The 23087-nt window shown below is 42.5% G+C and overlaps 4 protein-coding genes across 8 annotated transcripts; 3 read left to right on the top strand and 1 right to left on the bottom strand.

Moving 5' to 3' along the window:
- Window positions 1-174: 174 nt before the first annotated feature.
- LOC147051925 (meckelin-like) lies at window positions 175-4072 on the top strand. 2 transcript variants are annotated; one of them, XM_085919188.1, is made up of 16 exons: window positions 175-569; window positions 653-697; window positions 862-960; window positions 1060-1158; window positions 1220-1306; window positions 1473-1572; window positions 1642-1781; window positions 1857-2000; window positions 2318-2395; window positions 2465-2581; window positions 2654-2770; window positions 2843-2950; window positions 3018-3120; window positions 3336-3478; window positions 3547-3623; window positions 3991-4072. In XM_085919188.1, the coding sequence occupies exons 1-16, from the start codon at window positions 525-527 to the stop codon at window positions 4037-4039; spliced, it is 1551 nt and encodes a 516-aa protein (XP_085775314.1). In that variant the 5' UTR covers window positions 175-524; the 3' UTR covers window positions 4040-4072. The 2 variants fall into 2 exon arrangements, with proteins under 2 accessions (XP_085775314.1, XP_085775315.1); XM_085919189.1 differs by lacking the exon at window positions 3991-4072 and having other exon boundaries at window positions 181-569; window positions 3547-3695.
- LOC147051924 (meckelin-like) lies at window positions 3727-9524 on the top strand. Of its 2 annotated transcripts, XM_085919179.1 has the most exons (28): window positions 3727-4071; window positions 4287-4375; window positions 4448-4538; window positions 4613-4712; window positions 4792-4855; window positions 4944-5015; window positions 5099-5161; window positions 5228-5382; window positions 5462-5570; window positions 5640-5726; window positions 5832-5897; window positions 5969-6122; window positions 6199-6319; window positions 6402-6507; window positions 6881-6937; window positions 7025-7123; window positions 7186-7284; window positions 7370-7456; window positions 7558-7657; window positions 7733-7872; window positions 7948-8088; window positions 8165-8245; window positions 8312-8428; window positions 8499-8615; window positions 8695-8802; window positions 8899-9001; window positions 9080-9222; window positions 9307-9524. In XM_085919179.1, exons 1-28 carry the CDS (start codon window positions 3870-3872, stop codon window positions 9385-9387), a joined length of 2952 nt encoding a protein of 983 aa, XP_085775305.1. In that variant the 5' UTR covers window positions 3727-3869; the 3' UTR covers window positions 9388-9524. The 2 variants fall into 2 exon arrangements, with proteins under 2 accessions (XP_085775305.1, XP_085775304.1); XM_085919178.1 differs by having other exon boundaries at window positions 8165-8428.
- A 60-nt stretch (window positions 9525-9584) lies between these two features.
- pdp1 (pyruvate dehydrogenase phosphatase catalytic subunit 1) lies at window positions 9585-13512 on the top strand. Of its 3 annotated transcripts, none has more exons than XM_085919185.1 (9): window positions 9585-9717; window positions 10401-10647; window positions 10710-10877; window positions 10943-11154; window positions 11245-11326; window positions 11386-11480; window positions 11577-11745; window positions 11819-12037; window positions 12240-13512. In XM_085919185.1, exons 2-9 carry the CDS (start codon window positions 10414-10416, stop codon window positions 12612-12614), a joined length of 1554 nt encoding a protein of 517 aa, XP_085775311.1. In that variant the 5' UTR covers window positions 9585-9717; window positions 10401-10413; the 3' UTR covers window positions 12615-13512. The 3 variants fall into 3 exon arrangements, with proteins under 3 accessions (XP_085775311.1, XP_085775312.1, XP_085775313.1); XM_085919186.1 differs by lacking the exon at window positions 9585-9717 and adding an exon at window positions 9870-9890; XM_085919187.1 differs by lacking the exon at window positions 9585-9717 and having other exon boundaries at window positions 10408-10634.
- Window positions 13513-15983: 2471 nt separating this feature from the next.
- cdh17 (cadherin 17, LI cadherin (liver-intestine)) lies at window positions 15984-22441 on the bottom strand. The gene is made up of 19 exons (XM_085918495.1): window positions 22376-22441; window positions 21398-21452; window positions 20758-20853; window positions 20515-20652; window positions 20296-20431; window positions 20068-20226; window positions 19707-19859; window positions 19441-19646; window positions 19245-19376; window positions 18994-19144; window positions 18719-18928; window positions 18581-18657; window positions 18298-18486; window positions 17971-18215; window positions 17586-17716; window positions 17289-17513; window positions 17113-17223; window positions 16734-16850; window positions 15984-16662 (listed from the first exon to the last, which is right to left on the bottom strand). The coding sequence occupies exons 2-19, from the start codon at window positions 21446-21448 to the stop codon at window positions 16580-16582; spliced, it is 2610 nt and encodes an 869-aa protein (XP_085774621.1). The 5' UTR covers window positions 21449-21452; window positions 22376-22441; the 3' UTR covers window positions 15984-16579.
- Window positions 22442-23087: the final 646 nt, after the last annotated feature.

Raw genomic sequence — 23087 nt, 5'->3', positions numbered from 1 at the left:
ATCACTAGCGAACCTTGTGGCATCATTTTTTTTCCTCATTTCATCACAATAAAAATAAAGCCTTGTGATATAATTTCCTATTAATGCTGTCATAAACAATAAAGTCTAGTGACCTCACTTGTTCAAAACATAATTTCCACCATTAAGTTTTATTATTATTATTTTTTTAATTTAACATCACCTTAACTGACATATTTTTCAAACATTCATACACAAAGCATGAAAGCTTGCTATTATTTTAGGGAAATCCAGAACACATTGTTTAGAGTTTAAAAAACATTTTTTTTATCCTAATTCCCACACAATTAAAAACTGTTTATCTATATTAAGAAAAACATATATACAAAATTGTGGGTTTATTAAGACTGATTATTATCCTGGTTATGCATTCAGCATCACAATGCCATCCATGTTGATACTATATGATGTGGTGTCACTTTAATATGCGTGCCTTTGAAGCCCATCATACTTTTAATGTGATTCCATCCACACGCATCAAATACTGAACATTGGTCCGTTACAAAATGGATGTGCCTTCCAACCCAAATGTCAGCATTTTATTTGAATCGGTAAGTCCGTGTTGTATATTTCATTTTTATAGAGTAGTTACACTCACTTTCTGTTTAATTTAAAAAAAATTTATCTGTTGCAGACCCAACGAAAGGATGTGGTGATTTACCAGGCTCATGTTATAGACGTGAGTAGGCCCCACACCCAAAAAAAAAATCCCCAACCATTTTGTATTAAGCTGTAAAAATATTCATAAAATATAAAGTATTATCATTTATACTTTTATTGTTAACTGTATCAGAGAGGAATAAAGTCTCCTTAGCTGCTTAGCGACTTGTTTTTCTTTCGCAGACTGCTTTGGGTGTGTTGGCTGGTCTGGTGATATTTTTGTCGCTGTTGAAGACAATCAGCTGGAAGAGGAGGTCCAATTCAGTGACCGTCGACTTGAAGGTAAAGCTTGTGTGATATCACAAATGACCATTTTCCAGTTGTTGATGTGAAACTTGATGATAATCTTATTTCTTTCTCTTTTTTTTTTTTTTTTTTTAGATTATATTGACCTTTGTGTTTTTCTACGCTGGAGATGTGGCCAATGTTTTTTTTCTTGTCACTTTAGCAACTGGACTCTACTGGCTTATGCTTTGCAAGGTTGGGTGTTTGTTTGATATTGTTTATCATTTGAAATGAATTATTCTTTCTATTTGTTTAGACCCAACAGCAAGTGGATATAGAACTGCCACTTCCTCATCAGGAAAAACATTTTGCCACATACATTATTTGCGCTTTTGCGCTCAAGGTGAGTCAGTTCATGATTGATCATGATAGATGATGTGCAGATGTTCAAATTGGGGGTCAAAGGTCATGGGAATCACTGTGGGGTTCCTGTCCTGACCAGCAATGCAAAATTGATCTTCTTTAAGAGATTATTGATACATAATTTGATCAAAACTTTGTCCTTAAAGGCGATGCAGTTCCTCCACAAGCTGATCATGCAGTTATCTGTAGATGTTTTTTTCATTGACTGGGAGAAGCCTCGAAGCACATCCAGCCGGACGGTCACAGGTGCAAACATTTTTTGCTAGCATTTTTTTTTTTTCTCAGGCTGCTCACTGTGTGCCCTGCTTTTGTCAGCCAGAGGTCAACAGAAACAGGATCTTACACCCGTTAGCATTTGGAGGACCTATTTTTTGGCCAATGAGTGGAACAAGATCCAGACCATCCGCAAGACCAGGCCGACCTTTCAGATCATGGCTGTGCTTTTCTTTATTGAAGTATTTCACACGCCACATGCACTTTCTTTTTGTCTGTTTTTGCTCATTCACATCATTTTTTTGAATGCCATCTAGGTGTTGGGTTTCTCTGAATTCACACTTAAGGAGCCCCGGATGCTTTTGAAGGTTTCCTCACAGGTGGACGACAAACCTTCTTACAGCACAGTTCTGCGCTATGGTCTGGCATCAACACTTTGGCTCTCCATTGGCTTTCTCCAGGTTTTCATTTGACTTTCCCATTTGAAAAAGTGAAAGCATGCGGGAAAATACAGGAGGAAATATTGTTGGAAAAAAATTAAATAATAATAATGTATTTATTAAATTAAATTTAAATAAATTTGATTAATTTACAGAAAAAATATTTTACAGGGGAAACAAACTAAATGATTCCAAAATGTAAGTCGTAATTGGTGTTCTGTAGCTTCTGTGTTTCTGAATGGGTGTCGTGTGAGTTTGACTTTTTGAATTGAACAACTTTCAAACAATATCCGGTCAATTCATTATTATAATCAATTCACCTTTCTATCTCCACTCAGGTCATATTTACTGTCTTTTACGAGATTTGCGTAGCTGACAAAATTCGTCAGTTTCCGGATCTCTGCTCAATCAGCAATGTAAGTTACAATTTGTCTCTTTGTATCTGTTTGCTTGGATTGCCTTGAGCGGTTTTTTTGTTTTTGCAGATTTCAGTGCTTCTTTTACCGCAGCGATGTTATGGCTACTACATCCATGGACGCTCCGTGCATGGTCACTCTGACACCAACATGGAGGAAATGAGCCAAAATCTGAGGAGAGAAGCCGTATGTTTCCTCAGCGACCATATTTATGGCTTTATTGCTCAAGTCACATTCCTATTGCGTCCATTTGTGAAGGAGTCACTGTGTGGCCAAAGAGGTCTTCTACCCAGCACGGACATGCAAACTTTCCAAGTGGCTCTTTCCACACGGCTGCGCTCACAGTACGACAAGATACGCGAGTCCTTTGCTAGGGTTTGTACGCGTCTCCCACGAAAAAAAAAGAAAATGTGTACAGCAATTCCTCAATGCATCTTTTACATCCAGGGATACGGACCAACCCGGCTCATGGAAGCCCACTCAGCCAACCAGTGGGAGCAAAACATTCGAGCCTACAACACCATGAACCACTTCCTTGGATCAATTATCGATCATGTTCGTGGCACACAAATATAAATGGTACTGTTAAGTTGTTCATCTCATGATGTTTTGGTCCCCTCAGGCCCACCCTGACATGGATTACTATGTGAGGGACAAACTGGCATTGGAGCGTGTCATGGACATGGAGTTCCTTGAGCCAATTGAGAAGAGCATTTTTTATAATGGTAGCAACCTATGGTTTTAACTTCAAGTATATTTGTTTGTCGATATGTACAGTTGTCTCCAAAAGTATTGAAACGGCGAGTTCACCACAAAAGAAATTCTAAACGTTTGTCCATCTTTCAACTTTTGATCTGAAACCCAAATGTTTTTTAATATACAACAAAAACAATTCTGTTCCAATACTTTTAGAGGAGACTGTATATCTTTGTCACCGCAGATGAAGCCCACAGTTTCAGCGATGTTCTTTTTCATGGACACGAGAGCACATTGCTGGTTTTTGACGCGTTGTTCTTCTGCGTCGTCGACCTTGCATGTCAAAACTTTGTACTCGCAGGACTGCTGACATACATCCAACAAATGGTGAGTATTGAATGCATGCAACGTGTGGAAAAAGAACACTGGTGTTTAAATCAATGACTTCCATGCAGATATTCCAAAAGATTCGCATTCAATTTGGGAAGAAGAACCTTGCCTACAAGACGCAAGTGGATGAACGATTTCTGATGTAATTTCCAGAGAAAGTCTTCAAAATGTCAATCTTGTTCATATTTATTTATTTAACAATCACAATAAATATCACATTGACAATATTAAACAATAAACACTGATAACACCGAGAATTGTGTTTGTGGTTGCTCAGCGCAGACAAATAATGATACGCCCTACAGGAGTACCTCCAACCACAGGGTGGCGCTAGTGCTCTAGAAGGCCCAATGCTAGCCGCAAACAAAAAAAGACACCGCAGCACACCATGGCGACCGGGACGCTACTTTTTATTATTAGCAGCTCCAATTTTATTTTTGCATTAATTTTTGTGCTTTTGAATCCCGTTTTATGCCAGCAGTATATAATTCCTTTTCAATCTCCGTCAGACTGCAGTGTGGAAGAATACTTCGACATCTCCAGTTTGTCGTGTGTTAGCTGTGGTGAAAATCAACAACGCAGCGCAACAGGTTAGTCTCGCTTAAACACAAATGTTTCATTCAGTTTCTTTCAAATACTCCAAATGCTATTACACAGAGTTTAGGGATAGTTAGCTGTCAGGAGAAGTCCAAACTTGGCTCCAGCTTACCTGTAACTGCTTACCTGTCAAAATAAATGGTCACAATAACAATTTGTGACATTATTCAGCTGGAATTCTTAGTTCAAATCATCACTTGTTTTCCAGGGCTGAATTGCATTTGCCAAAATGGATTCCGAACAACCACGACTGACCTGACCTCCATTGCTTGTGAGGCCTGTCCAGAAGACAAGCCTGTAAGTAACTGTTCATTATATTCTCGTTCACATAAACTTATTTGTCTAAATAGTTTTCTGGTTGGATTCCAGGCAGTAACTCGAGATGGTTTTGGGTGCATTCGTTGCCCAGGTAGTACCACTGATGAGGGCCGGTGCCAGTGTCCTCCAAGACATATCCTTGGTGAGTAAAATATCTGGCCAGGTAAAGAGTATTGCATTGTTTTTTACTTGCCTGCTTGTTGTTGTTTTTTCCAGTGGAGAGAGATGTCAGTGGAAACCTTTTAGATGAGGCTACGTGCGAGATGTGTCATGGAAATGGATCTGCTTTTTCAGTGCCCGACAGCAACGGAGACAGGTACATCATGGAAGTCATAATAATTTTAATATGAATATATGTCATAAAATTAGCTGCCTTTGGGTGTGTTGTCATTTAGGTGCGAGAGATGTCAGGCTTCCTTCATCAAAAGCTCCTGTGTGTGTAACCCTCCTTCTTTGCTGGTGAGCTCATGCAGTTCCAGATATTTCTTTTCAAATATGCATCTAGTTTATATTTGTATTCTTGAATGTATTTTTATCGTATTTCCAGGCAGGTGGGTTGTGTATCCCACCAGGGAGTCTTTCCACTAATGTCAATCCCAGTGTCAACTTTGCTCAGTTAGTAAGTACACTTCTCTTGGTTTGTTACTTCCACCAAAGAAACATTTGAATCCATTTTTGCTTTTGTTTCTGTCCCACTTCCAGAAGTTCAGCATCGTGTCTGCCTGGTTCCTGAAGAATCTTTACTCATCTGCAGCAGCCTGCCTTGTAATTTGACACTTTCTCTAATTGCCCTGTATGAGCTTTCATGACACCAAATGCTCTTGTCAACAGAGCTTCTCCAACCTGACAGCGTGCCAGGCCCTGGGCAACATGTGTGTGATGAACATGCACTCCTTCAGCGGCCAGAGCGCTGATGCCTGCGGCCTCTTTAACGCCGTCTTCAGATCACAGGCCGCTTTTAGCTCCACTCAAGACATCTCCTACTGGTTCTCAATCACATCAATTATAAGGACGCAGCATTAGGTACATCTAAATACCACCAGTGTTAAACTTTTTATTTTTCAGGAGACATAATCTACCATGGCTTTACTACGGCGACGAACCGGGATTGGCGAGTCGAGTGCTTCAGAGCGATCCCGTCCCGGTTAGCTTTGTTTTCAGAGGAAAAGACAAGGTAGATGATGAGATGAATTTAATCACAACGCTATGGGAATTTATTCGGGTCGTTTTGTTTGTTTGACAGAACACGGACATTAAGTTGCTCGCTGCCGTTTATAACGTCAGAGGCGGGTTCCTTCGATGGGAAACTATCGGGGGAGCTAATCTTCAGGTAACACCTGGCCTTGACATTATAAAACATTTTGATGTGATTCATTTTTTAAGACTCTCGAGTCAGATGCAGTGATTCTAAAAAAAAAGAAAGATCTGCTTTTAGATTTGTCCAGAAACACCAATCAAACGAATGTCAGCTTTCAGTTTTGGCACCGCTTACCAAGAAAAGGTAAGTTAGCCACAGTTCACGTCGCAGTCCACCTTGCTTCGATTGCACGACTTTGATTCCCGCGTGTGTAGTGTGATCTTTCAATCGCAGACCTGCTCCGTGCTCATCCCAAGCCGCTTTTTTATGATGTCTTTCTGGACCTCGGCGGAGAAGAGAGCAGAAAACTTCTCCCCTTGCCCACGTTAGTCCTGAACCAGCAATATAATGGAAAGTTCATCAACCAAGGTAGGATTTGGGGTCGTGAGCTCACGCGTGTTATTCGGTGTTGTCGAAACTTAAGGTTTTTGCTCACCTTGCACAGAAAGCATGACGAACTGGTACCTGTCGCGGCGTATCTTTCTCGTCGACGCCTTGAGCGGCCGAGAGAAAAGCGTAAAGGACCTCCCTAAAGTCATCCGTGTCGCCAACGCTGTGAAAATAAGGTGCACGCTGAAGACGCGGCGGAAATACATTTTTGTGTTTTGTAAGCGCTCGGTGGATGTTGACGTGGGCGAATGTGCGCAGGTTCAACTTGGTTCCGGGCACACAACAGGGTCAGGTGTTCCCCCCACTGATGACGGTGGAGTACAAAGATGTCCTGGTCGCTGACGTCAACACACAAACCGTGTCTGTGAGTCGCGCGCACACACACGTAATTTTTATGCAAATGTTGGGCAAGCTGTACAATGGTATAAAAAGTCTACACACCTTCTTTCAAAAGCCAGGTTTTTGTGATGTAAAATGACACAAATGATAAATCATTTAAAAAAAAAAAGGAAATACACCGTTAATGTGACCTATAACATCTAGAACTTGATTGAATAAAAAAAAAAAAGTATTTTCAAGAGAGATTAAAAAAAGATTCGGTGCTTGCACAAGTGTGCACACCTCCAGTGGACTTTTCTCGCCCTATTTTTCTTCTTTTTGTAAATTTATATTCTTAGAAAAATACTCTGTAGTAAACAATACATAAGAAAGCCGGATATTTCTCTCTCCTCCTGCAGATGAGCTTTTCTGTGGAGTATGAGATGGATCAGAATGAGGCTCGCTTGAAGACAGATGTGAGTATGAAACCCAAAGTTGTTGTTGTTTTTTTTTTTTCTTCTGTCATCCATTTGTGTGTGTGTGTGTGTGTGTGTGTGGCACAGACTGCTCTGGGTGTGTTGGCTGGTCTGGCCGTGCTTTTGTCAGTGCTCAAAACAGTCAGCTGGAAGAGGAGGATCGCCTCACCCGTGGTCGACTTAAGGGTAAAGCATCCTAAATCCGGACTCTCCGGCGGGAGTGTAAATCCTCTTCCCTTTGATTTCAGACCATGCTGATTTTTTTCTTGATTTACGCTGGAGATCTGGCCAATGTTTTCCTCGCCGTCACTGTGGGAACTGGACTTTACTGGCTCATCCTTTACAAGGTGCGTTTGATTTCATTCCACCTAAATAGTGCCATTTCTTTTTTATTTTTATTTGAAGCTTTTGTTTTGTTTTGTTTTGTTTTAGGCCCAACAGAATGCCTCAGTCTTATTGCCACTTTCCGATCAAGAAGAGCAGTTTGTGACCTACATCTGTTGCGCTTTTGCTCTCAAGGTGAGTCCGTTCAAAGACCAAATGTTTACATGAGCATTACTCGTTTCAACCGCTAGAGGGCGTCTTTCTACTACATATCATGTATTTCTTTTGCTGTCCAGGCAGTGCAGTTCCTCCACAAGCTGATTGTGCAGTTATCTTTGGACGTCTTCTTCATTGACTGGGAAAGGCCACGCATTAAAGCAAACAGAAACGTACCAGGTGTTAAAATTGTTGTCGCGATCATATTTTTAGTGTCTCCATTTTTTTTTTTATTCTAACATGCTTTTGTTTCAGCCAACGGTCAGCAGAAACGTGATCCCTCTCCCGTCAGCATTTGGAGGACCTACTTTGTAGCCAACGAGTGGAACGAGATCCAGACCATCCGCAAAATTCGCCCGACTTTTCAGATCATGGCTGTGCTCTTCTTTCTTGAAGTGCGTCTCACATGGCTTCCGTTTTAATAATTTCAATTGCCATTCCTGAGCGAACACTTGCAATGGTTTGTTTAGGTGTTAGGGTTCTCCAGCTTAGCACTGAGAGACCCCTGGCCAACTCTACAGCGCCCCCCACAGGTGTACACGCCTTCATACAGCCTGATTATGCGCTATGGACTGTCGGCAACGCTCTGGCTCTGCATTGGAATTCTTCAGGTTTTACTCCTCGCTCATTATTGACCGTTTAATGCGGTGCTAACCTTTCGCTGAATGTCGTCGTGTATCTGCACAGATGATTTTCTTCACTGTATTTTATGAGCATTTTGTGGAAGACAAAATTCGCCAGTTTGTGGATCTCTGCTCCATCAGTAATGTGAGTGACCTATTGTGCTACTGTCTTGTATTGCAATTTGTCCAAATGAATTTTTGGTCTTTGCAGATTTCCGTGCTGCTTTTACCCCAGCGCTGTTTCGGCTACTACATCCACGGGCGATCCGTGCACGGCCACGCTGATACAAACATGGAAGAAATGAACAACAACCTGAGGAGAGAAGCCGTATGTTCACTTTTAAAAGATATTTTACACAATTCGCATCAGTCTTACATGTGATCTTTCCCATGCCAAGGAGTCACTGTGTGGCCAAAGAGGTCTTCTTCCCAATACGGACATGCAGACTTTCCAGGTGGCTCTCTCCGGACGCTTGCGCTCACATTACGACAGGATACGCGACTCCTTCGCCAGGGTTTGTGCCTGTCTCCGCTCAGAATTTTGTCAAGAACAATGCTTGTATTTTATCGTTTTGCTTTTTCATTCATTTGCAGCGACACGGACCATCGAGACTCATGGACCCGGCCTCATTCAACCAGTCAGACCAAAATATTCGAGCCTACCAGACCATGAACCACTTCTTGGGATCAGTCATAGATCATGTTAGTCACTCGAATATTTCTTCCATTTTATTCGATTGTCTTCTACTGTAGTTTCTATTTTGATCTGTTCCTCTTTTTTTTTTTTTTTTTCTTCAGGCTCACCCTGACATGGACTACATTGTGAGGGACAAACTAGCATTGGAGAGAGTCATGGGCATGGAGTTCCTTGAACCGAACGATAAGAGCATCTTTTATAACGGTAGCAACTTGCGCTTTGAACATGATGTACATTTGCCCGATGCTCGCTTGCATAGATAATGTCTGTTTGTCACCACAGATGAAGGTCACTCCTTCGCTGATGTACTCTTTTATGGAAATGAGGGCACGCTGCTGATTTTCGACACGCTGTTCTTCTGCGTCGTCGACCTCGCCTCTCAGAACTTTGTGCTTGCTGCCGTGCTTACGTACTTACAGCAAATGGTCAGTATTTCGGCCGTATACAGAAAAGTACAGTTTAAAGTTGGTGCCTCATTATGATATCAAATATTTGTTTATTCCTAACAGATCTTTGAAAGGATTCGCAATTCGTTCGGAAGGAGAAACCTCGTCAACAAAACTTTGGTGGATGACAGATTTTTGATATGATCATTTAAAGTGGCCATGTTGTAAAACTGTAAATTATGCTAGGTGCTTGTTGTTTTGTTACATGTGTGTTCCCTGTTTTGTATATATTTTCCTTGTAAATGTATTTTTTTTTTTAGATTAAAACATTTTTATATTAATTTTAATACACTAGCGTTTTATTTTGAAAGTCAGTTTTATTTGTCTGTATGACGTCACTGACGGGGCCCACAGCGCTCAGCCAATCAGCGTCCACTGTGCGGTGCGGCGCTGGTGGACGACGACGTCGTTTTGTTTGCAGCGCTTGGAAGCGAGCCATGAGCGTTAATAACTTTTTTATAATCGAAAGTACAGGTGTGTATTATCCATGCTTTACATTCAAAAAAGAAATAATCAAGCCAAGTTGAGTCATGCTCTTTATTTTTTCCTGTAATTGTGGTGGGTGTAACCCTCATTACGTTTAGCATTTGGCATCTGTGGTCAGTCGCATTTACCAGCCAATCGAGTACTTAACCTTGTTGGATTTTGTAAGTGTCAGACATTTAAGTCGTTGCGCAATTGTTCTTGTGTTGTAAATGCTGTTGTGTTTCTTCGACACCAATCTCGCCGCTAACTGGGTGAGGCTTGTGATGTCAACAAATATGGCAACTTTGCCCCAGCTACTGAAGCCCAGTTGTCAACATGACTCCCTTTTGTGTTGTGTTTACGGACGACACAGCCTGGGGCTGCTTAGACATACTTTGGATGATGTAACATGGAACTCGGATCCACAAGCCACCAATTTATGCCTGCAGAAAAAAATTCTCACCATCCAAACGTCAAGCTATTTTGAGCAGGTCTGCTGACCCATACTAGCTTGCAGCTCAAGTCATAAAGTATTAAGTTACTGTGTGTCAGTGCTTGTCTCTTGTTTTTGTTGATATAGTGTAATAAAACTTCATCTTCTGTGATGGGGTTGCAGCCTAGTGAGAACAAACACAAAAGAAACAGTTTTGTGGTTGTTTCTAACATTTGGACTTCCACGTGCTTGTCTGCAGCGCTCCATCTGCCATGCCCGTGATGTCACAGCTGTTGAAGAGTTTGCCTCGGGCAAAGGTCTTGTCCTCCAATCTGTTACCACGCCAGCACCGCCGGCCCCAATTGGGCTCGTCCGCTCCTCCACGTTCTTCTCACATGAGTCACACTCCCTCAAGATGTCACCGGACTACCTCGGCGCTTCACAGCTACATCCTCACTCCGCCTCAAGTCAACTCCATCCTCAAAGCCAACGAGTACAGCTTCAAGGTCGGCTGGAAAGCGTTTTGGCGTAATCTCCGTGTGAAATAATTGCTGTCATTTGCTCGTAGGTGCCTGAGTTTGATGGCAAGAACTTGTCATCGGTGATGGGCTTTGACAGCAATCAGCTACCAGCAAACGCTCCCATAGAAGACCGCCGAAGCGCAGCGACGTGTCTGCAGACGAGAGGAATGCTGCTGGGCGTGTTCGATGGGCACGCCGGATGCGCTTGCGCGCAGGTGAGACGACGCATCCGGAAAGTATTTGTTACACTTCACTTCTCCCGCTTTGACTTCTCCGCCAGGCGCTCAGCGAGAGACTCTTCTACTACATCGCCGTGTCCATGCTGCCGCACGATACGCTGTGCGAGCTGGAAGCGGCGGTGGAGGCGGGTCGGGCGCTCAGTCCCATCCTGCAGTGGCAAAAGCACCCCAACGACTATTTCAGCAGGGAGGCTCAGACGCTTTACTTCAACAGCCTCCGTACATACTGGCAGGAGCTCATCGATCTCACCAAGTAAGACGTGCGGGAAAAATATCACGGTGGGCAAAACGTTAGGTAGACTAATCCTGCACCATTTCTTTTTTTTTTTTTTTCTGCTTTTAGCCCGGGAGATGTCCCCGACACCAGCGAGGCTCTGATGAACGCCTTCAAGAGGTTGGACAATGACATTTCTCTGGAGGCTCAGGTGAGGCACACTACATTTATTTTGATTGACATGTTTTTAAATATGCTCTGGTCTGCCAGGTTGGAGACCCAAATGCTTTCCTGCACTACTGGGTTCTGAGAGTGGCCTTCTCTGGAGCGACGGCATGCGTGGCTCACGTGGATGGAGCAGACCTGTACGAATAACAACAAATGTCAAAAACTCTAACCGCCAGACATAATTTAACTTAACAACTTTACTATGTGACAAATAAAACTCTCTCGTCTTAAAGGTATATAGCCAATGCCGGAGATGCTCGGGCGGTGCTCGGCGTGCAGGAGGAGGACGGTTCCTTTACCGCTCACACGCTCTCTAATGACCACTGTGCCCAGAACGAAGACGAGGTGGCTCGGATTCGTGCAGAACACCCGCCCTCAGAGAGAAAGACGGTGATACGACAGGTACAAAGCTGGCCCTCCTACAATTTGATTTTGTTGGCTCGATGTGTTAACCAACACACACGCGCACACTCAGGATCGTTTGCTGGGGTTGCTCATGCCCTTCCGAGCGTTTGGTGACGTGAAGTTCAAGTGGAGCATCGAGCTGCAGAAGCGAGTTCTGGAATCGGGGCCCGATCAGCTGCACGAAAACGAGCACACCAAGTTCATACCGCCCAATTACCACACGCCGCCGTACCTGACGGCCGAGCCTGAGATCACCTACCACCGACTCAGACCGCAGGATCGCTTCCTGGTAAGTTAAGCGGTGACTTCCACTTCACCTAGTACTTGCTCCATCAGCAAAACATCCTAAACATGTCCCACCGACTTGAGTCTGCTTGTCACATACCACTCCAGTCCTGTAGGTGGTGCTAATGCACTTCACAAAATAGTCTTTTTTTTGGAGGGGGGGGGCGGCATTGGTCTACATGGACCTTAATTGTAACACTCTGCAGGTGATCGGTTCCGACGGCCTTTGGGAGACTCTCCACCGACAGGAAGTGGTACGCATCGTGGGCGAGTACCTGACCGGCGTGCACCAGCAGCAGCCGCTCACAGTGGGAGGCTACCAGGTCACCCTGGGACAGATGCAAGGGCTTCTGGAGGAACGCAAGGCCCGCACGTCGTCGGCTTTCGAGGACCAGAACGCCGCCACCCACCTGATGCGGCACGCCGTGGGCAACAACGAGTTCGGCACCGTCGACCACGAGAGGCTCTCCAAGATGCTGTCGCTGCCCGAGGAGCTGGCCCGTATGTATCGCGATGACATCACCATCATCGTCTCTCAGTTCAACCCGCACGTGATCGGAGCGCAGCGGCAGGAAGAGTAAAGACGCACACTCTTGTTCATGTGTTTTAATATCTGACTTTACAAATATTTATGAGGACGAAAGCATGCTTGTACACAAGAAAGGTTTTTTTGTAGTTGCAGATTGTATTTTTGTGTATCATCGTGCGCTACAGACTCACACACTTTATTCTGTGTTCAATAACACTGTTACAATTTTATTTGATGCCGCAAGATCCTTAGCTGAAAATATTTCCTTCAAGTGGTGGGGGGGGATTCCAAAGAACTGAAATGACAAAAAAGAAGAGGGATGTTCCGACAATCTAAATTTTTGGTCAAAACTAAAAAATTGGAACCCGAGGCTTAAAACGGAAACATACTTTAAAATCCTATCAGTATGTCATCTGTGTGTAAGTGTTTATTTTTTTTTTAAATTCCAAAGATGAATTGATTGAAACTAGATCTTATCAAGATCTTTATAAATCACTGTGTAAAATATTTAAAAACAACAATATAATAATGTGGTGAAGTAATTTACAAATGTAAATGAATTTAAATGTTGTAAAATACAGCAAAGAGTTTTTGTCATTGTTTTCATGGCAAATCCTGTACATTTTACAACACTCTATTTCATTCTCCTCCTATTTTTTTTTTTTTTTTCCAAAAGGCTGATTTGATGGAGCCTTTGTTAAAAAAATGGAACGGGATGTTTAGTGCCAGAGAGTTTGCTAGCACTTTACTTCTTACTGTTTTTGTGACTCCACTCCACTTCTGCAATAAGCACAACCGTGTTACTTCATATTTAAGCTGCAATGTCAACAATTCTTTTAAGTATTTATTCCACGTTACATTACAAGCATTTATCTTTTTTTTGGTATATGTATAAATTGTTATCTAATCGGGTTCTATTTTGTATATGGCATAATAAATAGTAAAAGCTTTCTGTGTTTTTCCATGACGTTGCGCACATATTCATAATTCAGAATTATATACCATCATATATTTTATAGTGCATATCTCAATATCTTGTGCCAACCCTTTGAAAAAGTTGCTGGACCAAAAGTGATGTCATCATTTTTGTATTTGCAAACGTTTGTGGCTTCATAGGCAAAAAGTAGGTCACGACTGTGCTTTCTTCATGTAGCTCAACTAGGTGGAGATAAAAAAATAAATAAAAAAAAAGACTCACACCTCATTAATTTATAGGGATCATCTTTCTATTGTAAAAAAAGAAAAATATTCTCTATAAGTATGTGCTTACAATAGGTTTTGTAAATGTTCATATTTGTCATTCTTACAAGGCCACAACAGGCAAAGTGTGACATAATTTGTAAGAGGAAAAAAAAAAATCCAACGACATTCTCCTGAAAGCAGATGGTAACATTTTCATTGCAGACTAACAGTAAGTGTTGTGAGAGCGTGAAAATGAAAATGATCAATACGAGTCCACATTGTATTGTTTGCATGTCTGTGTAACCATAGAAACTTAATAATTAAAATGAGGTCAGTCGGTCATAAATCCTTTTGCTTTGCTTTTAAAAAGGTCATGTAAGCATGAAGGACATCATTTTGTTCTTTGTGAAACATTTTGCCACGTGTATGTGCAGAATAAACTCATCACCTGAAAATATATTATTTTTCTTTTCTATTTAGCCATCTTATGCAATAAATAAAATTATCATTGATGAGTGACACTCCATTAGGTACACCGCCATTTTCAGGTGTACCTAATCACAGGCCACTTCATTAGGGAAAAATCATGGTCAAAGTTTAAATGAAAGTGAAAAGTGCCACACCCAAACAACCCCCCACTTTCTGATTGGCTGTTTGATCTGTGACGTCACTTGGACACTCCATTAGGTACACCACCATTTTTAGGTGTACCTAATCACAGGCCACTTTATTAGGGAAAAATCATGGTCAAAGTTTAAATGAAAGTGAAAAGTGCCACACCCAAACAACCCCCCACTTTCTGATTGGCTGTTTGATCTGTGACGTCACTTGGACACTCCATTAGGTACACCACCATTTTTAGGTGTACCTAATCACAGGCCACTTTATTAGGGAAAAATCATGGTCAAAGTTTAAATGAAAGTGAAAAGTGCCACACCCAAACAACCCCCCACTTTCTGATTGGCTGTTTGATCTGTGACGTCACTTGGACACTCCATTAGGTACACCACCATTTTTAGATGTACCTAATCACAGGCCACTTTATTAGGGAAAAATCATGGTCAAAGTTTAAATGAAAGTGAAAAGTGCCACACCCAAACAACCCCCCACTTTCTGATTGGCTGTTTGATCTGTGACGTCACTTGGACACTCCATTAGGTACACCACCATTTTTAGGTGTACCTAATCACAGGCCACTTTATTAGGGAAAAATCATGGTCAAAGTTTAAATGAAAGTGAAAAGTGCCACACCCAAACAACCCCCCACTTTCTGATTGGCTGTTTGATCTGTGACGTCACTTGGACACTCCATTAGGTACACCACCATTTTTAGGTGTACCTAATCACAGGCCACTTTATTAGGGAAAAATCATGGTCAAAGTTTAAATGAAAGTGAAAAGTGCCACACCCAAACAACCCCCCACTTTCTGATTGGCTGGTTGATCTGTGACGTCACACGGACACAGGTGTACCTAATCACTTCATTAGGGAAAAAGTTTAAGTGAAAGTCAAAAGTGCCACACCCGCCCTCACCCCCACTTTCTGATTGGCTGTTTGATCTGTGACGTCACTCGGACACTCCATTAGGTACACCGCCATTTTTAGGTGTACCTAATCACAGGCCACTTTATTAGGGAAAAATCATGGTCAAAGTTTAAATGAAAGTGAAAAGTGCCACACCCAAACAACCCCCCACTTTCTGATTGGCTGGTTGATCTGTGACGTCACACGGACACAGGTGTACCTAATTACTTCATTAGGGAAAAAGTTTAAGTGAAAGTCAAAAGTGCCACACCCGCCCTCACCCCCACTTTCTGATTGGCTGTTTGATCGGTGACGTCACTCGGACACTCCATTAGGTACACCGCCATTTTTAGGTGTACCTAATCACAGGCCACTTTATTAGGGAAAAAATCATGGTCAAAGTTTAAATGAAAGTGAAAAGTGCCACACCCAAACAACCCCCCACTTTCTGATTGGCTGTTTGATCTTTGACGTCACTCGGAAACTCCATTAGGTACACCGCCATTTTTAGGTGTACCTAATCACAGGCCACTTTATTAGGGAAAAATCATGGTCAAAGTTTAAATGAAAGTGAAAAGTGCCACACCCAAACAACCCCCCACTTTCTGATTGGCTGTTTGATCTGTGACGTCACTCAGACACTCTTTTAGGTTCAAGCACTCTTTTCACACACAGCAAGAAAAACACTGTCCATAATGTAATTGTGGCTCCCATTTGTTTTATTGGGGGGGAAAAAAAACAACAAACAGCATATTCAAGAATTTTGATGTTTCCATAGTTGAACTTGGTTGGGGCCACGTCAATAAATTAGGGTGGGACCACCTGACATGATTAATCTTGCTTTGCAATTTTTAAACATGTCTTTAATTTATTTAGTATGTCTTATATGTATACGTATAGTAAATGTAGGAATGGGTGTGTACCGATACTAGGTATTGGTATCGATACCAAGTATTGGTTAGGGTTAAAAAAATGTTGAAGAATAAAATATTGACATTCATTTCATTCATTATCAGTAAAATTGATATGTTAAGATTCAAAAGTATTTTCCCTAAAATTATGTCATTGTTGGGGAAATTCTATGTATCAAAAGTACTTGTGGTATCAGTTTTTGCTATTAATATCGGTAACTAGTGAAGAACTGAGTGCTCGTACTGGTACAGTCTGAAAAAAAAAAAGTGGGATTGATATCCCTCGTAAATACAACATGCCCAAGAAAACAAAAATACTTTGTAGGGACAACTGGCAGCTAAGCAACTCTCTCAAATGTACACGTTTTCCTATAAATGTCACCCATGACAAATATTGTGTCTACATCAAGGCGTTCCTCTCCACCTCGTCGCTGTTCTTACTGCTTTTACTGGAACGCTTGATGGCAATGATGAGGACCAGAACTGCAAAGATCAACAACAGCGGTTGATTAGCTTAGGAATCGTAGAGAGTGAGTAAAGTTGGTGAAACTCACCACAGAAGCCCATAGTTCCAGCCAGGATGCCGATGGTGGTTCCCATTCCGTATTTGAAGCCGTGCTCACCAGGTGCCACGTAACAGTAGCCCAGCTCTGTGCATGTGCACACGTTTACTGGTAGATGGAGAAATAGTTTAGCATATGAACATCTTTTTTTTTTTTTAAACACTTTTATTTATACTTTCATTTTTAATTTGTAACTTTTTTTTTCTAATATTTAATTTTGTTATTATTATTAATATTATTAAATCTATATTTTATTTTTAATTTAATATAATTTTTTTAATGGTTTTTAAATTTCTAACTTCAATTTTTTTGTAATTATTATTCATTTATTTATAAAAAAAAATAAATAGAATTAGCCTGCTTCACTGACCCTCGAGGGGCTGCGTGACTCCCATTCCCGCATTATCTTTTATGTTGATGGGCAAGGTGAACGTCCTGTCTTCCGTTGGGGTTTTCTTCAGGACCAACCTGGCTGTGGTTCCTGCGTAGTACACAACAAAGGAGCGTGATGGAAGTGTCCAGAAGTATAGCGCAAAAAAATCCTACCGTCAATGGTTTGCAGCTCCCAGTTGTGGGATTTCTTGCCGTGGGCAAAGGTAAAGGTGAAGGGCTGCGAGAAGGGGGCGTTGTCTCCATCTTGAGCCCTGATGATCACCGGCTCGGGTTTCTTCAAGCACATGAAGGCCTGCGTCTCGGTCAATTTCGGGACGTTGTCGTTCACGTCCAACAGTCTCACCGTCACCACGCGTTCGTCGAACTTTTCAGGGTTATCTGCGGAGCGGATTTGACATATGGGAATTACGTGGACTTCATCACTATTTTAAAAAAAAAAATGTCTCTGACCCTTCTCAAAGGCAGTGACAGTGACTTCAAAAGTTTCCAGGGTTTCTCTATCCAAGTTCTCTTTGGTCTTGATTTGTCCTGTGGCTGCGTCGATCTCCAGCCAGCCTTTGGTGTCACCCTCCATCTTGAAACTGCACAACAAAACAACACTGGTTCAAACAAAGTCAGAGAAAACTAATCAATCGTTTACTCATGTATGCACGCACACGTGATAGAGGCAAAGCCCAAAACAAGCAGACAGATTTAAAGTGCGAGGAATTATTGATGGCTTTGTGATTGATGCGCACGTGCTGCTTTTTAGGTCACTCGACTCCATGGCATCACTCATGCACGGCATTAATAGAAGTAATGTTCCAAAGGGGGGGGGCAGAGTTTCCTCTTTTACCGTATCACTTTGCCCTCGGGGTCCTTGGCCTCGATAGTGAGAAGCTCGGTTCCCTTCGTGGTGTTTTCGGGCACGACCACATCCAGAATGTCCAGATTGAATTCGGGGACCTCGTCAACGTCGGTGACAGACACCGACGCGAAAGCCGTGGATTCCGAACCGTACTCGAGGCCGGTCATTAAAGGTTCCGGGTTGCGAGCGTCGATTTTCAACTTGTAGGATGCCGATGTCTCAAAGTCAAGAGGCTGTAGACACATGCGGAGTGGATGGATGAAAATGGATAACATTAGCTTCATTATGCTAGCAAGGTCACTTTTTTTTTTGTACCTTTGCAATGACCACATGGCCAACGCCTTTTCCGTCCGTTTCCACGGCAAACACTTGGTCGTCGTTGCCGGCTGTGATGTGAAACTCGATGAAGGAGCTGCCGCTGTCGGCGTCGTCGTCATCCGAGGCGCTGACGGTGAACACCGTTTGTCCCACGGCGGCGTCTTCGGCTACCGTGTAGCCGCCGTACTGCGTCACGATATATTTCGATATGATTGAGTCCTCTACTTTTGCCAACTGACGATCGTGACACGCTTATCCAACACGATGATTGTGCGCTTACATCATTCTTCTCAAACAGAGGTAGCTCGTTGTTTACATCGATGACCTTGACCACGACCTTGCAGACGACACTGTAAGCTAAAGGAAAGAAATGATGAGAAAGCGAATATATCGAGATGTGTGTTTGTGTGTATATTACCTGGATCACTGACTCTGACATCCAGCTTGTACACTTGATGATTTCTGCGCTGTAACGAGCGCAGCGCTTGGATTTGACCCGAGTCGGCGTCGATGGTGAAGGCTTCGGGCGAAGTGGAGGGTTGTTGGGACATGATGGCGTAGGTCAGCAGGGCGTTTAACGTGTCCGCTTCGTCCGCATCGTAGGCCAACAGTTGCCCGACCGGGCTACCTGGAAATACGGACGTTCAGATCCAAACGGTGACATTCTAAAGCAAACAAAGATGGAGGTCTCACCGACAGGCTGGTGCTCCTGCACTTCAAATACGCTCTCCTCTTCCTTGCACACGGGCGCGTTGTCGTTCACATCTTCTACCACAACCTGGATCTCCATGGGGGGATCCACCTGGTTCTGATACTCATCCTCGGCCATCACCACCAAGATGTACTGAAATAGAACTCAAGGTCAAAATTGTAACTCAAAAGAACCTTCGCCATTGAAAATGAATGGACGCAAAATGTTGCGCAATAGTTTCATCAACGTTCACCATGTCCTTCTCCTCTCTGTCCAGCTCTTCCGTGAGTAGGATTTCTCCATCTTCATTAATCCGGAAGGGGAAGCTCAGTTCTCGTTCTTTCTGCACGAGCCTGTAGACGGCACTGGCCTCATTGGACTGGACCTAAAACCAAAACATATTTTGGGTAATTGCACTGCGTCAGCACTCGAGTGAATTTTCTTCTCACTTTGGTAATGACTCGAGGGTAGGATCCCTCCAGATGTTCCCGGATGGTGATCCTGCCGGGATTGACCCACAGATTGGGTTGCACCGCAATGTGCACCCTGGTATTGCCGCTCAGCGCCATCTCGGACTCTCCCGCCATATCGTGGACTTTCACGATTAAGGTATAATCGGGGTCCTCCAGAGGGTCCAGGTTTCTGCGTCTCATTTCTGACACCACAGAAGAAAAATGTAACTCGAGTGGCTACGTGAAATAAAAATCAAACGTACCTGCTCTCTCCACACAAGTGAAGAAAGGGTTTTGGTCAAAGGGGACAGTCGGCGAGGGACAGTAGTCGTTAAATTTGGCTTTGAGAGAGTCAGCGCTGCGTTCTTCTCCTCGGGCGAATTGGATGGTCTCTCTGGCGTCGAGCATGTGTTCTCCTGTCATACAAGGATTGAGCAGCGTTAGGAAAACAACCGCTGGAATATATTTGGCTAGACTATTCGGTCGTGTGCAATCACACGAGATTCATTCCGGCATTCTGTTGCCAATCTGAGTTAATCTTACTCACACAAAATGATCTGCGTAATCTGGTTTTTTACTCGGACAGATTACTGACACTTTCCACGTGAGTCCGCCGAGCGGTACCTTGCTCGGTTGTGGAGATCTCGCCCGTGTTGGGGTCCACCTGGAAGAGCAGAGTGTTGTGTCGGTTGGGGATCTGGCTGACCAGGCTGTAGGTCAGACGAGCGTTGGGGGTAGCGGGGTCGTCTTCATCCAACGCAAATACGCGAGTGAACGGGACGCCTGGAATGAAACATAGCAATGCGTCCTCGGTTGGATTGAAATTGAAAATGTTAAAAATAGAATACATACCTGCCGGTGAGTTCTCTCGGACCAAAGCGGTGTAGTAACTCTGGTTGAAGTATGGAGCGTGGTTGTTGATGTCCACGACGTTGATGGTCACGTAAATGGGACCCTCCGCGACTTCATCGTTCTGTAACGCCTCCACCTAAAGACAACCACACAGCGGTCAAGGAAAAATAAAAAAATTCTAGTCTTAAAAACCAAAAGACATTTTTTTTCTCCACGCACCCCAACGAGATAGTTGTCATTATGGGACCAGTCCAGAGGTTTATCCAAATAAAGCCAAGCATCAGATGAGATCTTGATGGCATCGCTACCTTCTCCGCTCAGTCTGAAAGCGTCCACACCAGGATGGTTCACCTGGAACTGAACAAAAAAGGACCAAGACGTTTGATCAACTTACGAAATGGAGCAATTTGTGTGTGTGTGTGTGTGTGTGTGTGTGTGCGTGTGTGTGTGTGCGTGTAGTACCCGACAGAGGACGTAGGGCACAGGCGTGCCCTCTAGCACATCCAGCACCACATTCTGAAAGGGGACATTCTTGCCTTCCAGGCCCGACCCAGCAACCTATCAAAAGTCGTGTTGGAAAGTGTTTTAGCAAAAGTGTGCACACCCTCCTAACCAATCACATTACAACACACACTTGCCACTATTTAGATGAACTTCTGATTAACCCCAAATAAAGTCAATTGTTTTAGAAAATACCTTTTTAAATATGGAATAAAACTTAAATATATCATTTAAAGGAGTTCATAATATTTTTAACGGTTTTCTGAGAACTAATGCGGGCTAGCTATTTTTCACCATATTGGAATCTGGGGACGGATCAGAAAGCTGAAAATGGAAGAAACATTCTTTTTATTCCAGCTCCCAAATGTCAGTGGAGCACGCAAGCTGAGTTATTGATTGAACCGGCATGACATGGAAAATGTCTGGCAATTCTTAGACATGCGGGACGGGACGGGTCGGGACAAAGGACACCTTTCTGCTTCAATGAATCAACCATGAGTCACATTTTTACATCACGTATGGCTTCTCAGGAAATGGAGTGTGGTTCCTTTTTTTTGTGTGTGTGTTTTGACATTTTCTTATGAATATGCAGTGTACTCACAGAGCCGAGCAAGAGTGCCAGAAGACACAGATGCACCGAGAGAATCATCATCAATCTGCAGATAAACAAAGAGACAGAGACTAAAATGTGCTTTTTTGTGTAACATTATTATTTTTATGTGGACAAATAGTGAAATTTGAGTTTCAAAAAGGGGTCAACTACGATAACGCAGGTCCCAGTAAAAAAAACAAACAAACATAAAAATAAATAAATAAATTTAAAAAACATGTTCTGTACACCGTAACCATCTCCCGGGGGCGGCCATTTTTAAAAAGGTACCTTACCTTATCTATGGCATAATAAAACATTTAGTCATAATACTACAGACACATGAACATGACTCAAGAAGTACAATGAAGTGGGAAGTGAGTGACCCAGGTAGACAAGAGTGAAGGTGACATTGAGTGGCGGCAGCGAATGACCTTTTTATTTGAACCTAAACCACTCCCTAGTTAACAACTACATGTCTCCTCTACTTATTTTAAATTTGCTTTTGCTTTCCAGAGGACTATGACCTCATGATACGCCCAAGTATTTTCACTTTCTTTGAGTGACAGCAGTCAAAAGCAATCAGTCGTTCAAAAACATGTACTTTCCAAAATGTAGAATGTATAATAATAATAATCATTATTTGTTGGTATTATTCTCATAAATTTATGACGGGCCTTAGACGACTTTATTTATTTTTTTTAATTAAAAAATGCTGCAGAGAGGATAAAATCAAAAGCATTGACGAATCCACCCAAATTGTAAAATACATTCAAATTATTTTTTTTCCAATTCAATAACCTTAAGTTCCTATAGTCACCTTTTGCAAACAACCAAGGTCATGCTCAGGAAACCCTTGACAACACATGCAAAGAAGGCCTCCATGAAAAAAAAAACCAAATCAACACCAAAATCCCCTTTAAAAAAACCAACAAGCTGAATTAAATACATCAATGAAAGCATGCGTAGACGAGAGTCGAGGCGACGTACCTTTCTCCGGAGAGAACTGACAGTCACTCCGGCCGGGTGTGACTGATGTGAAGGCTCTTCCTGTCCTGTCAAACGTTAACCATGTTAACCAGCACTCTTTTATTGGATCTAATCATTGTCTAATCAGTACCTTTTCCCACCGATAGGCGCCGGGCTCAACAAGAACTAAGGAAGAAACACTGTAAAATAAATTGCTTGTGATGACGTTTACAACTCTAAAATACTCGAAAACTTTTCAATGAAAAAAAAAACTAACACCAAAAAAAACCAAGAAAAATTTCTAACATTTTTAAAGATATTTTTAATAAGATGCATTTCTAAAATATGATACTGTATTAAAAAAAATACAGTAATGATATGAATTAAAAGGACCGTAAAGAATTAAATAGCTTTCGCGGCATGTTTTGCATCAATGGACATTGCGCTGCTCCTTCTGATGTGCACGCCTTGGCCACCTGGGGGCAGTGTAATATAGACAAGCCGGCCACATTCATTCCTACCAATGAACATTGTTTATATTGTCTGTCTACAAGTGTTGTGCCATCATTTGTGTTCAACTACCTGTTGGAAATACGGATTTATCATTTTCAGGATATCCGATACTGTGACCGATACAAGCACAAGGCAAGAACGTGAAGAAATCATGGGCAGGTTTCTCATGGTCAGACTTTGACCTGCACTCGTGGGAGCGCTTCCTGTCAGATTGTCCATT

Source organism: Syngnathus leptorhynchus, chromosome 8, assembly GCF_054491065.1.
Source record: "Syngnathus leptorhynchus isolate UIUO chromosome 8, UIUO_Slep, whole genome shotgun sequence".
Classification (NCBI taxonomy): Eukaryota; Metazoa; Chordata; class Actinopteri; order Syngnathiformes; family Syngnathidae; genus Syngnathus; species Syngnathus leptorhynchus.
Note: the sequence above shows the minus strand (reverse complement) of the source record. Positions and strands in the feature narration are given on the sequence as shown.

Coding starts and splice junctions, on each gene's coding strand:
- LOC147051925 (XM_085919188.1), top strand. CDS start 525: ATGGATGTGCCTTCCAACCCAAATGTCAGCATTTTATTTGAATCG. Junction 2,771..2,842: donor TACGCGAGTCCTTTGCTAGG/GTTTGTACGCGT, acceptor TTTTACATCCAG/GGATACGGACCAACCCGGCT. Junction 3,479..3,546: donor TGACATACATCCAACAAATG/GTGAGTATTGAA, acceptor ACTTCCATGCAG/ATATTCCAAAAGATTCGCAT.
- LOC147051924 (XM_085919178.1), top strand. CDS start 3,870: ATGGCGACCGGGACGCTACTTTTTATTATTAGCAGCTCCAATTTTATT. Junction 4,376..4,447: donor CCTGTCCAGAAGACAAGCCT/GTAAGTAACTGT, acceptor GTTGGATTCCAG/GCAGTAACTCGAGATGGTTT. Junction 7,285..7,369: donor ACTGGCTCATCCTTTACAAG/GTGCGTTTGATT, acceptor GTTTTGTTTTAG/GCCCAACAGAATGCCTCAGT.
- pdp1 (XM_085919185.1), top strand. CDS start 10,414: ATGCCCGTGATGTCACAGCTGTTGAAGAGTTTGCCTCGGGCAAAGGTC. Junction 10,648..10,709: donor CCAACGAGTACAGCTTCAAG/GTCGGCTGGAAA, acceptor ATTTGCTCGTAG/GTGCCTGAGTTTGATGGCAA. Junction 11,746..11,818: donor GAAAGACGGTGATACGACAG/GTACAAAGCTGG, acceptor GCGCACACTCAG/GATCGTTTGCTGGGGTTGCT.
- cdh17 (XM_085918495.1), bottom strand. CDS start 21,448: ATGATGATTCTCTCGGTGCATCTGTGTCTTCTGGCACTCTTGCTCGGC. Junction 17,717..17,970: donor CCCGAGGGCAAAGTGATACG/GTAAAAGAGGAA, acceptor TTTGTTGTGCAG/TTTCAAGATGGAGGGTGACA. Junction 16,851..17,112: donor AGTCACGCAGCCCCTCGAGG/GTCAGTGAAGCA, acceptor TCCATCTACCAG/TAAACGTGTGCACATGCACA.